Source organism: Coregonus lavaretus (assembly GCF_964263955.1).
Source record: "Coregonus lavaretus genome assembly, chromosome: 19".
Taxonomy (NCBI): Eukaryota; Metazoa; Chordata; class Actinopteri; order Salmoniformes; family Salmonidae; genus Coregonus; species Coregonus lavaretus.
Genome location: NC_140006.1, coordinates 41,449,378 through 41,464,707, shown reverse-complemented (window position 1 = coordinate 41,464,707; position 15,330 = coordinate 41,449,378). Strand labels below are relative to the sequence as shown.

General features: G+C 44.1%; 2 protein-coding genes across 2 annotated transcripts in view; one reads left to right on the top strand and one right to left on the bottom strand.

Annotated features, from left to right (window-relative positions):
* Window positions 1–3,921: 3,921 nt before the first annotated feature.
* Window positions 3,922–14,244, bottom strand: LOC311146312 (presenilin-associated rhomboid-like protein A, mitochondrial; the record flags this gene model as incomplete). The annotated part of the gene is made up of 9 exons (XM_084182802.1): window positions 3,922–4,120; window positions 4,396–4,497; window positions 4,784–4,854; window positions 8,920–9,069; window positions 9,378–9,473; window positions 10,052–10,184; window positions 13,402–13,506; window positions 13,803–14,016; window positions 14,219–14,244. 9 exons carry the CDS (start codon window positions 14,242–14,244, stop codon window positions 4,019–4,021), a joined length of 999 nt encoding a protein of 332 aa, XP_084038928.1. The 3' UTR covers window positions 3,922–4,018.
* The window catches only part of LOC311146518 (vascular cell adhesion protein 1-like), a 33,632-nt gene continuing 31,855 nt past the window's right edge, over window positions 13,554–15,330 (top strand). The window contains exon 1 of the mRNA XM_084183035.1: window positions 13,554–13,589. The gene's annotated coding sequence lies outside the window, so the exon portion shown is untranslated. The remainder of the gene's footprint in view (window positions 13,590–15,330) is intronic.

Below are 15,330 nucleotides of genomic sequence, written 5' to 3'. Positions count from 1 at the left end.
GTGCCCTCTTCACGACTGTCTTGTGTGTTTGGACCATGATAGTTTGTTGGTGATGTGGACACCAAGGAACTTGAAGCTCTCAACCTGCTACACTACAGCCCCGTCGATGAGAATGGGAGCGTGCTCTGTCCTCTTTTTCCTGTAGTCCACAATCGTCTCCTTAGTCTTGATCACGTTGAGGGATCCCTTAGCTTGTGCTGGTCATGGCTCACATCCCAGGGTCCCTTAGCTTGTGGTGGTATACAAATTGGAGTGGGTCTAGGGTTTCTGGGCTAATGGTGTTGATGTGAGCCATGACCAGCCTTTCAAAGCACTTCATGGCTACAGACGTGAGTGCTACGGGTCGGTAGTAATTTAGGCAGGTTACCTTAGTGTTCTTGGGCACAGATTCATCACTCTAGAGAATGTGTTTCCACTGCTCCAGAGCCCAATGGCGGCGAGCTTTACACCACTCCAGCCGACGCTTGGCATTGCGCATAGTGATCTTAGGCTTGTGTGCCGATGCCATCCTCCTCTTTCATGTTGCCTGAACGGTCTATCACTCTGTCAGACATGCATTTTTTTTTTTTTTTAGGTGGTAGATCAGCTTTAATATTGCAGATATTCTATTAATGTACAGTGAGGGAAAAAAGTATTTGATCCCCTGCTGATTTTGCACGTTTGCCCACTGACAAAGAAATGATCAGTCTATAATTTTAATTGTAGGTTTATTTGAACAGTGAGAGACAGAATAACAACAAAAAAATCCAGAAAAACGCATGTCAAAAATGTTATAAATTGATTTGCATTTTAATGAGGGAAATAAGTATTTGACCCCCTCTCAATCAGAAAGATTTCTGGCTCCCAGGTGTCTTTTATACAGGTAACGAAGAGGCACATCAAGAAGAGGCACATTAAGGTCCTGGAGTGGCCTAGCCAGTCTCCAGACCTTAATCCCATAGAAAATCTGTGGAGGGAGCTGAAGGTTCGAGTTGCCAAACGTCAGACTCGAAACCTTAATGACTTGGAGAAGATCTGCAAAGAGGAGTGGGACAAAATCCCTCCTGAGATGAATGCAAACCTGGTGGCCAACTACAAGAAACGTCTGACCTCTCATTGCCAACAAGGGTTTTGCCACCAAGTACTAAGTCATGTTTTGCAGAGGGGTCAAATACTTATTTCCCTCATTAAAATGCAAATCAATTCATAACATTTTTGACATGCGTTCTGGATTGTTTTGTTGTTATTCAGTCTCACTGTTCAGATAAACCTACCATTAAAATTATAGACTGATCATTTCTTTGTCAGTGGGCAAACGTACAAAATCAGCAGGGGATCAAATATTTTTTCCCTCACTGTAATTGTCTGCATCATTTCCAATCCCCCCTAACCCTACCACCCCTCACCTAATTGGAGTAAACTAATGGACAACAATACCTAGGCTTCTACTTCCAGCCTATGCATACTAGATACATTTTACGGACAGTATATTTTACATTAGTTATCTTTTGTTTGTTTTTAGTCCCAGCCTTCAGCTACCCTCAACCCCTCCCATCAATCTCTGAAGACCATCCATTTTTTATTTCTAGCGGCCATATATTTTCCCACTGTGCTGTGATGTTTCACAAAACCTTTCTATTCTCATAGTTTATAGAGATTGTAAATTAAAGATAAACCTTTTTGCTAAGAGTATTATTATATTATTGATCGACTTTTCAAATCACCTAGCAGTGCTATTTGCAGAGTTAGCTCCAAGTAAATGTTGCAATTTTTCAGCCATTCCTGACCAAAACAAGCTACATATAAATACATATACAGTGGGGGAAAAAGTATTTAGTCAGCCACCAATTGTGCAAGTTCTCCCACTTAAAAAGATGAGAGAGGCCTGTAATTTTCATCATAGGTACACAAATTGAGAAAAAAAATACCAGAATTTATTTGCAAATTATGGTGGAAAATAAGTATTTGGTCACCTACAAACAAGCAAGATTTCTGGCTCTCACAGACCTGTAACTTCTTCTTTAAGAGGCTCCTCTGTCCTCCACTCGTTACCTGTATTAATGGCACCTGTTTGAACTTGTTATCAGTATAAAAGACACCTGTCCACAACCTCAAACAGTCATACTCCAAACTCCACTATGGCTAAGACCAAAGAGCTGTCAAAGGACACCAGAAACAAAATTGTAGACCTGCACCCGGCTGGGAAGACTGAATCTGCAATAGGTAAGCAGCTTGGTTTGAAGAAATCAACTGTGGGAGCAATTATTAGGAAATGGAAGACATACAAGACCACTGATAATCTCCCTCGATCTGGGGCTCCACGCAAGATCTCACCCCGTGGGGTCAAAATGATCACAAGAACGGTGAGCAAAAATCCCAGAACCACAAGGGGGGACCTAGTGAATGACCTGCAGAGAGCTGGGACCAAAGTAACAAAGCCTACCATCAGTAACACACTACGCCGCCAGGGACTCAGATCCTGCAGTGCAGACGTGTCCCCCTGCTTAAGCCAGTACATGTCCAGGCCCGTCTGAAGTTTGCTAGAGTGCATTTGGATGATCCAGAAGAGGATTGGGAGAATGTCATATGGTCAGATGAAACCAAAATATAATTTTTGGTAAAAACTCAACTCGTCGTGTTTGGAGGACAAAGAATGCAGAGTTGCATACAAAGAACACCATACCTACTGTGAAGCATGGGGGTGGAAACATCATGCTTTGGGGCTGTTTTTCTGCAAAGGGACCAGGACGACTGATCCGTGTAAAGGAAAGAATGAATGGGGCCATGTATCGTGAGATTTTGAGTGAAAACCTCCTTCCATCAGCAAGGGCATTGAAGATGAAACGTGGCTGGGTCTTTCAGCATGACAATGATCCCAAACACACCCCCCGGGAAACGAAGGAGTGGCTTCGTAAGAAGCATTTCAAGGTCCTGGAGTGGCCTAGCCAGTCTCCAGATCTCAACCCCATAGAAAATCTTTGGAGGGAGTTGAAAGTCCGTGTTGCCCAGCGACAGCCCCAAAACATCATTGCTCTAGAGGAGATCTGCATGGAGGAATGGGCCAAAATACCAGCAACAGTGTGTGAAATGTTTGACCTGTGTCATTGCCAACAAAGGGTATATAACAAAGTATTGAGAAACTTTTGTTATTGACCAAATACTTATTTTCCACCATAATTTGCAAATAAATTCATTAAAAATCCTACAATGTGATTTTCTGGGGGAAAAAGTATCATTTTGTCTGTCATAGTTGACGTGTACCTATGATGAAAATTACAGGCCTCTCTCATCTTTTTAAGTGGGAGAACTTGCACAATTGGTGGCTGACTAAATACTTTTTCCCCCACTGTATGGCTTTTCCCCCACTGTATGGCCAGTACCAAAACAAGTGATCTAATGATTCTGTGTCTTTGCAGCAAAATCTGCAGAGTTGGGATGGTTGTATCCCCTATATGGATGGGGAGCGTCGCTGCACAGCTATTTTCAGGTCTCTCCAGAGATGTTAGATCGGGTTCAAGTCCGGGCTCTGGCTGGGCCACTCAAGGACATTCAGAGACTTGTCCTGAAGCCACTCCTGTGTTGTCTTGGCTGTGTCCTTAGGTTCGTTGTCCAGTTGTAAGGTGAACCGTCGCCCCCTGTCTGAGGTCCTGAGCGCTCTGGAGCAGGTTTTCATCAAGGATCTCTCTGTACTATGCTTCGTTCATCTTTCCCTCGATCCTGAATAGTCTCCCAGTCCCTCCGCTGAAAAACATCCCTACAGCATGATGCTGCCACAACCATCACAAATGTTGGCTTTTAATGACCTAGTAAATTCATTGACTTGGAGGTGAAATATAATCACATTTATTTTTATTTTTTTATGTATATTTATAACATTTTCCCCCATCTCTCACTTGTGGATATGAATCACCTCACTAATATTGGCTTGGGGATACGGCTATGCATGATACATGAAATCAGTTGCTTTACAGATACGCCACAGATGCGCCATTTGGGCTCTGGTGAGTCCAGTCGCCCATTTATGCAGTGATCAGATTACTCACACTCCGAAGAGGGCTCCTCCAAGGTGAGCCGCATGATCAAACAACCTCCATCCCATAATGAGCCCCGCTGCATCCATGGCAACGATAGCTTTCAAGGCCTAGAAAAGAGCAATGGGCGGTAAGACGCTGCATCCCACAACCATACAGACGACACACAACATATGTTTATACACACATTAAATTACAATGAATTGACGTGTTGAGTGCAGATGAACTCTACGCTCTGTTGTTACCCCCCTGGTCTTTCATACAGACACTTTATTGGTCTCCTGTTTCCCTCAGTGAATATGAATGGAATGTTGTTACCACTGCTTGGCTTGAGGTGTTCGTACACAGGCACCCATGCCACAAACACACACATCACATCACTCACGTTGCCTGCAGTGAAGCTGACCATGGGCAGGAGGATGATGCCCAGTTTGGCCTCGGGCATTTTGGTGCAGACCGCCGCCAGGACCGTCATGATGGCCCCTGACTGGAAGTCAAATCACAGGAAGTGATATCACAGCCAGGATCAGGAAGTGACATCAGAGCCAGGACCGACCACAGTAATAAAACAGAGGAGACGTGAGTAATGCTGATCGTCACTTAACTACCAACTCCTATTTTATCATGCAATAATCATAACAATAATGTAATCATGTGTGTATGTTTCCTGGTTTAAAGAAATCACAGTATGATATTCTTTGGTCCTACAGTAATGAACAAGTGGACAGTATTGTAAAGTAAAGTGTACCACAATGGGGTGTGAGGACTCTTACCGCCCCAAGCGAGGGATGCAGGCGTCCCGTGGCGGTCTTACACACGTAGCTCACCATAGTGGAGATCACACCTGACAATGTAGAGAGATGAGGGTCAGCAGCAGTCTCTTAAAATAACCAAACACATACAGTGGTGTGAAAAAGTGTTTGCCCCCTTCCTGATTTCTTATGTCACACTTAAATGTTTCAGATCAAACAAATTTAAATATTAGTAAAAGATAACACAAGTAAACACAAAATGCAGTTTTGATATGAAGGTTGTTATTATTAAGGGAAAACAAAATCCAAACCCACATGTCCCTGTGTGAAAAAGTGATTGCCCCCTACAACCTAATAACTGGTTGGGCCACCCTTAGCAGCAACAACTGCAATCAAGCGTTTGCAATAACTTGCAATGAGTCTTTTACAGCGCTGTGGAGGAATTTTGGCCCACTCATCTTTGCAGAATTGTTGTAATTCAGCCACATTGGAGGATTTTCTAGCATGAACTGCCTTTTTAAGGTCATGCCACAGCATCTCAATTGGATTCAGGTCAGGACTTTGACTAGGCCACTCCAAAGTCTTCATTTTGTTTTTCTTCAGCCATTCAGAAGTGGACTTGCTGGTGTGTTTTGGATCATTGTCCTGCTGCAGAACCCAAGTTCGCTTCAGCTTGAGGTCTCGAACATATGGCCGGACATTCTCCTTCGGGATTTTTTGGTAGACAGCAGAATGAATGGTTCCATTTATCACACAAAGTCTTCCAGGTCCTGAAGCAGCAAAACAGGCCCAGACCATCACACTACCACCACCATATTTTACTGTTGGTATGATGTTCTTTTTCTGAAATGCAGTGTTACTTTTACGGCAGATGTAATGGGACACACACCTTCCAAAAAGTTCAACTTTTGTCTCGTCAGTCCACAGAGTATTTTCCCAAAGGTCTTGGGGATCATCAAGATGTTTTCTGGCAAAAATGAGACAAGCCTTAATGTTCTTTTTGCTCAGCAGTGGTTTTCGTCTTGGAACTCTGCCATGCAGACCATTTTTGCACAGTCTCTTTCTTATGGTGGAGTCATGAACACTGACCTTAACTGAGGCAAGTGAGGCCTGCAGCTCTTTGGATGTTGTTGTGGGGTCTTTTGTGACCTCTTGGATGAGTCGTCGCTGCGCTCTTGGGGTAATTTTGGTCGGCCGGCCACTCCTGGGAAGGTTCACCACTGTTCCATGTTTTCGCCATTTGTGGATAATGGCTCTCACTGTGGTTCGCTGGAGTCCCAAAGCTTTAGAAATGGCTTTATAACCTTTTCCAGACTGATGGATCTCAATTACTTTCTTTCTCATTTGTTCCTGAATTTCTTTGGATCTCGGCATGATGTCTAGCTTGTGAGGATTTTTTGGTCTACTTCACTTTGTCAGGCAGGTCCTATTTAAGTGATTCCTTGATTGAGAACAGGTGTGGCAGTAATCAAGCCTGGGTGTGGCTAGAGGAATTGAACTCAGGTGTGATAAACCACAGTTGAGTTGTGTTACAACAGGGGGGCAAACACTTTTTCACACAGGGCCATGTAGGTTTGGATTTTGTTTTCCCTTAATAATAACAACCTTCATTTCAAAACTGCATTTTGTGTTTACTTGTGTTATCTTTGACTAATATTTAAATTTGTTTGATGATCTGAAACATTTAAGTGTGACAAACATGCAAACAAATAACAAATCAGGAAGGGGGCAAACACTTATTCACACCAAATCAAATCAAATCAAATTTTATTGGTCACATGCGCCGAATACAACAGGTGCAGACATTGCAGTGAAATGCTTACTTACAGCCCTTAACCAACAGTGCATTTATTTTAAACAAAAAAAGTAAGAATAAAACAACAACAACAAAAAAGTGTTGAGAAAAAAAGAGCAGAAGTAAAATAAAGTGACAGTAGGGAGGCTATATATACAGTAGAATAAAGTGACAGTAGGGAGGCTATATATACAGGGGGGTACCGTTGCAGAGTCAATGTGCGGGGGCACCAGCTAGTTGAGGTAGTTGAGGTAATATGTACATGTGGGTAGAGTTAAAGTGACTATGCATAAATACTTAACAGAGTAGCAGCAGCGTAAAAAGGATGGGGTGGGGGGGCAGTGCAAATAGTCCGGGTAGCCATGATTAGCTGTTCAGGAGTCTTATGGCTTGGGGGTAGAAGCTGTTGAGAAGTCTTTTGGACCTAGACTTGGCACTCCGGTACCGCTTGCCGTGCGGTAGCAGAGAGAACAGTCTATGACTAGGGTGGCTGGAGTCTTTGACAATTTTGAGGGCCTTCCTCTGACACCGCCTGGTATAGAGGTCCTGGATGGCAGGGAGCTTTGCCCCAGTGATGTACTGGGCCGTACGCACTACCCTCTGTAGTGCCTTGCGGTCAGAGGCCAAGCAGTTGCCATACCAGGCGGTGATGCAACCAGTCAGGATGCTCTCGATGGTGCAGCTGTAGAATTTTTTGAGGATCTGAGGACCCATGCCAAATCTTTTTAGTCTCCTGAGGGGGAATAGGCTTTGTCGTGCCCTCTTCACGACTGTCTTGGTGTGTTTGGACCATGATAGTTCATTGGTGATGTGGACACCAAGGAACTTGAAGCTCTCAACCTGTTCCACTACAGCCCCGTCGATGAGAATGGGGGCGTGCTCAGTCCTCTTTTTTTTCCTGTAGTCCACAATCATCTCCTTTGTCTTGGTCACGTTGAGGGAGAGGTTGTTGTCCTGGCACCACACGGCCAGATCTCTGGCCTACCACTGTTGTGTCGTCGGCAAACTTAATGATGGTGTTGGAGTCGTGCCTGGCCATGCAGTCATGGGTGAACAGAGAGTACAGGAGGGGACTGAGCACGCACCCCTGAGGGGCCCCCGTGTTGAGGATCAGTGTGGCAGATGTGTTGTTACCTACCCTTACCACCTGGGGGCGGCCCGTCAGGAAGTCCAGGATCCAGTTGCAGAGAGAGGTGTTTAGTCCCAGGATCCTTAGCTTAGTGATGAGCTTAGAGGGCATTATGGTGTTGAATGCTGAGCTGTAGTCAATGAATAGCATTCTCACGTAGGTGTTCCTCTTGTCCAGGTGGGAAAGGGCAGTGTGGAGTGCGATAGAGATTGCATCATCTGTGGATCTGTTGGGGCGGTATGCAAATTGGAGTGGGTCTAGGGTTTCTGGGATTATGCTGTTGATGTGAGCCATGACCAGTCTTTCAAAGCACTTCATGGCTACAGACGTCAGTGCTACGGGTCGGTAGTCATTTAGGCAGGTTATCTTAGAGTTCTTGGGCACGGGGACTATGGTGGTCTGCTTGAAACATGTTGGTATTACAGACTCAGTCAGGGACATGTTGAAAATGTCAGTGAAGACACTTGCCAGTTGGTCAGCACATGCTCGGAGTACACGTCCTGGTAATCCGTCTGGCCCTGCGGCCTTGTGAATGTTGACCTGCTTAAAAGTCTTACTCACATCGGCTACGGAGAGCGTGATCACATAGTCGTCCGGAACAGCTGGTGCTCTCATGGATGCTTCAGTGTTGCTTGCCTCGAAGCGAGCATAGAAGTGGTTTAGCTCGTCTGGTAGGCTTGTGTCACTGGGCAGCTCGCGGCTGTGCTTCCCTTTGTAGTCTGTAATAGTTTTCAAGCCCTGCCACATCCGACGAGCGTCAGAGCCAGTGTAGTATGATTCAATCTTAGACCTGTATTGACTCTTTGCCTGTTTGATGGTTCGTCGGAGGTCATAGCGGGATTTCTTATAAGCGTCCGGGTTAGAGTCCCGTTCCTTGAAAGCGGCAGCTCTACCCTTTAGCTCAGTGCGGATGTTTCCTGTAATCCATGGCTTCTGGTTGGGGTATGTACGTACGGTCACTGTGGGGACGACATCATCGATGCACTTATTGATGAAGCCAGTGACTGATGTGGTGTACTCCTCAATGCTGTCTGAAGAATCCCGGAACATGTTCCAGTCTGTGCTAGCAAAACAGTCCTGTAGCTTAGCTACAGCTTACCACTGTATACACTCAAACACAAGGCACACACACACGCACGCAAATTGACATCACATCACACACACACACACCCCAGCCACACACACACACACCCCAGCCACAAACACACACACACACACTATGTAGGCTGGTACCAGCAGAGAGGTAGACAGCGAGGAACTGCTCCTTCCCCAGGAGAGAGACGATGCTGGAGGAGAAGGTCCACAGAACGTACATGTTGGCTGCCATGTGGATTATAGAGTAATGGCTGAAGGTGGAGAGGAGCATGGGAAGGCACCGCGTCTCTGGGAGGAATAGGAAGGGACAAGCGTGAGTCTTACCATTGAGCAAAATGAAAATGGAGGTTAACTGTATTTTCTGCTCAGATCTGCTCTATCTCTCCAGGAAAATGTGGCCCTTGACTTGTGTTGATAATGCAGGGTTTCAGACAGAATCACGGGGGAACTATACGGAGGAGGGAGTGTGACTATTAAAACAAATTAATGTAGAGTTGGGAGGGATTTCTAACCGACCAAAAATAACTACATTATTCAGTGTCATTGAAATGACCCTACGGACCACCACCACACTCACAAAGAGATACAGTACTTACTGGAGGCTGGGTTGGCAGTAAAGTACTTGAGCATGGATCGTTGCATAGAGGGTATTCGCCAACAGCAGAGCACCACAGCATTGACCGCTATGATCCCTATGACAGAGAGATGGAGAGATGGGAACAAAGGGTTAGAAGGACAGGATATTAAGAAGGTAGCTAACAGAGAAAGGACCACATCTGGACAGAGAGAACACTTCCAGATATAGCTAGTAGACTGTATAATGCAAGCATAGGGTCATGTTTGGTAGGCATGAAATGTAAGAAAACGATGTCCAACGTTTATTATCTGAACATGTCTAATAAGAAACGCTCATTATCATTTTTTCGTCCTAAGCTGTGACCCTAATGAACACAACTTTAATTCCATGGTATGATGCAACTAATTCTCAACTCAAGCTTTGAACATTTTATGCCTTTGCTGGTCGTAAGGCAGCCTCTCTATCTCGTTGACCGTAATACCCTCTCAATTCGTTGTGCAAGCTTTTGTTCCATCCCAGCTCTAACACACTACAAATCAACTAATCATGGCCTTTAAATTTCCACAATAGACCACTTTAAAATGAGGCATGTTAGAGCTTGGCTGGAACAACATCTGAAGCACACTGTGGTCCTTCCGGGCCATAGTTGCCCATTCCTCCCCGTCATCCATCACCCTTTCGGGGATACCTTACCAGTGGCCATCTGCTGACCCTCGGTCAGGCTGTTCCAGAAATCATCCACAAACGACATGAGCAGGATGACCTGTTTCTGGAAGTCTGTTAGCTGGTTCCACCAGTTGTGCCAGTACGTCATGTCTTGTGATGCCTAGGATCCAAATACAGAGGAGACACACAGGTGTCATTTTCAGTGTTCGTACAGACAGTGGCAAGTCAAATTCAAGGACTTTCAAATACTTTTTTGAGCACTAATATTTATTTTCAAGGACCATCAATTTGTAATAGTTCCGATTATGCAATTGTTTCTAGTCGCCAACAGATGGAAGTATATCGCCACAACCTCATATACATGTTATTTTTTTAGAACCTACTATTCATCACTTCCTTACAAGTTCTACTCAATAACAGTGGTGGAAAACGTACCCAATTGTTAGATACCTTAACAGAAAATGACTCAAGTAAAAGTGAAAGTCACCCAGTAAAATACTACTTGAGTAAAAGTATTTGGTTTTACATATACTTAAGTATCAAAATTAAATGTAATTGCAAAATTATACTTTTATCAAAAGTATAAATAATTTCAAATTCCTTATATTATGCAAATCAGACTGCACGATTTTCTTGTTTTTTTTAATTTACAGATAGCCAGGGGCACACTCCAACACTCAGACATCATTTACAAACGAAGCATGTGTTTAGGGAGTCCACCAGATCAGAGGCAGAAGGGAAGTTCTCTTGATTAGTGTGTGAATTGGACAATTTTCCTGTCCTGCTAAGCATTAAAACACTTTGAAGTTTGTGGAAATGTGAAATTAATGTAGGAGAATATAACACATTAGATTTGGTAAAAGAGAATACAAACAAAAAAACATGCGTTTTTTATTTAATTTATTTTTTCATCATTGAAATGCAAGAGAAAGGCCACAATATAATACTGCAGTTTAGGCACAATTTAGATTTTGGCCACTAGATGGCAGCAGGGTGTGTGCATAGTTTCAGATTGGTTCAGCGAAGCGTTGCAATACATTTACATTTACGTCATTTAGCAGACGCTCTTATCCAGAGCGACTTACAAATTGGTGCATTCACCCTATAACCAGTGGGATAACCACCTTTTTTTTTTTTAAGAGGGGGGGGGGGGGGGGGGGTAGAAGGATTACTTTATCCTATCCCAGGTATTCCTTAAAGAGGTGGGGTTTCAAATGTCTCCGGAAGGTGGTGAGTGACTCCGCTGTCCTGGCGTCGTGAGGGAGCTTGTTCCACCATTGGGGTGCCAGAGCAGCGAACAGTTTTGACTGGGCTGAGCGGGAACTATGCTTCCGCAGAGGAAGGGGAGCCAGCAGGCCAGAGGTGGATGAACGCAATGCCCTCGTTTGGGTGTAGGGACTGATCAGAGCCTGAAGGTACGGAGGTGCCGTTCCCCTCACAGCTCCATAGGCAAGCACCATGGTCTTGTAACAGATGCGAGCTTCAACTGGAAGCCAGTGGAGTGTGCGGAGGAGCGGGGTGACGTGAGAGAACTTGGGAAGGTTGAACACCAGACGGGCTGCGGCATTCTGGATGAGTTGTAGGGGTTTAATGGCACAGGCAGGGAGCCCAGCCAACAGCGAGTTGCAGTAATCCAGACGGGAGATGACAAGTGCCTGGATTAGGACCTGTGCCGCTTCCTGTGTAATAGGCAATACTTGACTATTTTGTATCAAGTCTACCCAAATGTGCCGAACTGTTCAATTGATACATTTTCAAGTACATAACTATAGAGAACATACAAAAATGTTATGGTAATACAAAATGTAAGTGTACACACTCCCAGGAATGTCATACATGATGGATCATTAGCTTTATACACTAACTTTCACACATCTAGATGGCCGGGCGGGGTGGGTGTGGAGCCAGAGACAGCAGGAGTTCAAATTGTAGAACCCAGTTCCCTACATTTGAATATAAAAATGGATTTTATCAAACAAAACTACACTACATTTTATCTCTGGGACCCTTAGGATGACAAATCAGAGCAAGATTACTGAATGTAAGTACATTATTTACCTTCAGAGGTGAATGTATCAAACCAGTTTTGTTGTTGTGCACTCTCCTCAAACAAATAGTATGGTATTTTTGTAATGATGTCATGTCATAGTATTGTGAGGACTGAGGTAGAGTTACGAGATAATTGGTTTGGGGCCATGAAGTCTACATTCCTTATGTCAAAGGAGATTAGTGATGTTTATGGTAGTATGATTGATGGACATGATATAATGACCTGGGGCAAAGGGTAATAACAACAGAGAAAGGGAGTGCTATGATGGTTGCCAGATGTATGTGAAAGGAAGGATAACCAAGAGTATAAAGGAGGTGAGATTTGTGTGTGTGGGCAGTTCAACTGACAAAGGGCAGAGCTATGTCCGTTTGTTAGATGAACCCACAAGCTCGTGATCCAATAAATACTTGGTATAAAATCTCCACACAGTGTCTAAGTAAATTCTTGCATCTTGAACTTCTCAATACCAGAAACTCATCATTACAGATAGCTACTGTAAAATTGGACAGTGCAGTTAGATTAACAAGAATTTAAGCTTTCTGCCCATATAAGACATGTCTATGTCCTGGAAAGTTTGCTGTTACTTACAACAGTCATGCTAATCACATTAGCGCACGTTAGCTCAACCGTCCCGTATACGGGACACCGATCCAGTAGAGGTTAACAAAAGGTGAGTAAACAACGTTTACCCTCCACTACATCCCTGGATGGGTCTGGCAAAACCCATTCATAAACATCAATATCCTGCCAGGCAGGATTGAATCTACATTTGCCCGGCAGTTTAGCTATCGATGTGATGTTTGGCGGCACCTAATCAGTGAGTTCTGTACCTGCCTGGTTGAATGGCAGTGTGGGTGGGTGGAATGAGCGAGCTCGCCTGGCAACCCAACCAGAGTGCGAAACACGTGAGGAAATAAAACTCAGTAGTCTGCCTGGAAATTAATTTGCAAAACCACTACATTTTTCCTAATATTTTTCATATTAACATATTTGATCATTTTCTGTTCTCCTCTTTTAATTCAAGTACTTTTCAAGTACCAACTTGAGAAAATGTCAGATTTTCAAGGTATTCCAGTACTTGAATTTCAGAGTGCCAAATTCAAGCACCTTGTGCAAACCCTGCAATCTGTCACTCTTAGCGAGATGGAAGCATGTCTCTATCAGCCTCTATGGAGTACTTGTAGTGTTAATAATGGGGTGTATTGTCATACAGTGATGAGCCCTCCTGCCTATCAAGATGTATTTCACTTAATGATAAACGCAATAAAATAAGGAAAGAGACATACAGATGACAAAAACAAAAAAAACATCTCCATCATACCCTTACCTTTCCGTTTTTCTCCACCTCAGCCTCGTCCCTGGCCGTCTGCACTCGTGACTTCAAAGACTCGTATTGCAAGATGGCCGCCGCACCAAAGGAGCACCCTGTAAACTAACATGGAGTCAGACAAGCTTACCTTCCTTTTTCTTGGACTGCCCACCGTGCAGCTTTGTTCACTGGATGAACATGTACTTGTAAGTTACTCTTTAAAGACATTGAGTTGCATGTTATATAGGTTTCGCTATGCTGAATATGAACTATGAATACACAATGAATACACAATGAATACACAATGAATACACAATGAATACATATGAATAAACGCATGAAAAGCACTATAGAACGGTGACTTCCCATATCACAATGTTTTGGGAATTTAAAAAAAAAGCTTTCTTGGTAGAACCTACCCCTATTGTGAACATAAGGGGTTTGAACAGCTTCCCCGTACGCCTGGGGGCCGCGCCAGGGGGTGGGGGTCCTGTTTTAGGGGTCACCGCTTTCCGAGCCACCTCAGAGGGCGGAGGGCCTGTTTCTCCCGGGAAGCCCCGGTCCCTCCTCCATGTCTCCGGTTTCCTCGCTTCCTTACGGAAACCACACCTCTGCTGGGGGTGGAGGGTGAACCTTTAGAAGGGCACACAGGAAGACAGCTTTGGTTGGAAACAGATGACACATATAGATCTCCAGATAATTGCGGATGTTTTCATGAATCTTTTCCTTGGTTTCATCCAGATGAGTAGGTCATTGGAGAGTTAGCTCTGATGTAAATGCAGAGCTAATTTGCGCAGCTGATTGAACGTTGACGAAATGGGTTTTGCAGGAATACTGTCTCTCATTGTACTTCAGGTTCATGTCAGATTTTCAAGGTATTCCTGTGGAGCATGTATTGCTACAGTGTGGGCAGTATCAGAGGGAAAGAGAGAGGCTGAGATCTAGTATGAGGGTGAAGGTGATACAGGAAATTAGTTTAAAGAGTATATTGAGCAATACATGCCCCAGGTCATTATATCATGTCCATCAAGTTAGGAGAAACTAAATCCTACCTGCCAACCCTGTTTCTCTTAAAAAGATAACAAAATATTTGAGACTATATCTAATGATGTTCTACTCAATATACTCTTTAAACTAATGTCCTGTATCACCTTCACCCTCATACTAGATCTCAGCCTCTCTCTTTCCCTCTGATACTGCCCACACTGTAGCAATACATGCTCCACAGTCTCTATTTCCTGACAATAATCACACTTTCCTGATGGATGCTTTCCTATCATGTTTAATTGTACATTTACATTTATGTCATTTAGCAGACGCTCTTATCCAGAGCGACTTACAGGAGCAATTAGGGTTAAGTGCCTTGCTCAAAGGCACATCGACAGATTTTTCACCTAGTTGGCTCGGGGATTAGAACGAGTGACCTTTCAGTTACTGGCACAACGCTCTTAACCACTAAGCTACCTGCCGTTTAATATCTTATTCAAGTGGCTGTGTTCCACCCTTAATCTTGTAACAATATCCTCCTCTCTTCTGCCCCTTCCTGCCGTCCTCTCTCCCCAACTTCCTCTGTACCTGAAATAAATGCCTTCCCTTATTATCTCTATTCCACTGCTCCTGCCATCTCTGCACCATCACTGTATACAGTATTTTTGCCTCTGCCTTGCTCATTGACACTTCAACATCCCCACTACTAAGTGCTAGCCCCACATGCTAGCCCCACATGGGCTGGAACCCAAGTAAATCTTATCTGAATACCCATCTGTTTAATCCTGCCATGGGTTTGTAGCACCTCATAAAGCAGGTCTTTGTTTGCTACGTGAGCTAAAGGACTGGAGACTCATTAACACTGCACATGAATCAGAGCAAATAACTACTCTGTCTGGTTTATCTTCCTCCACCCACTGCAAGGCCAACAGTATGGCCATCAGCTCCGCCCACTGCAAG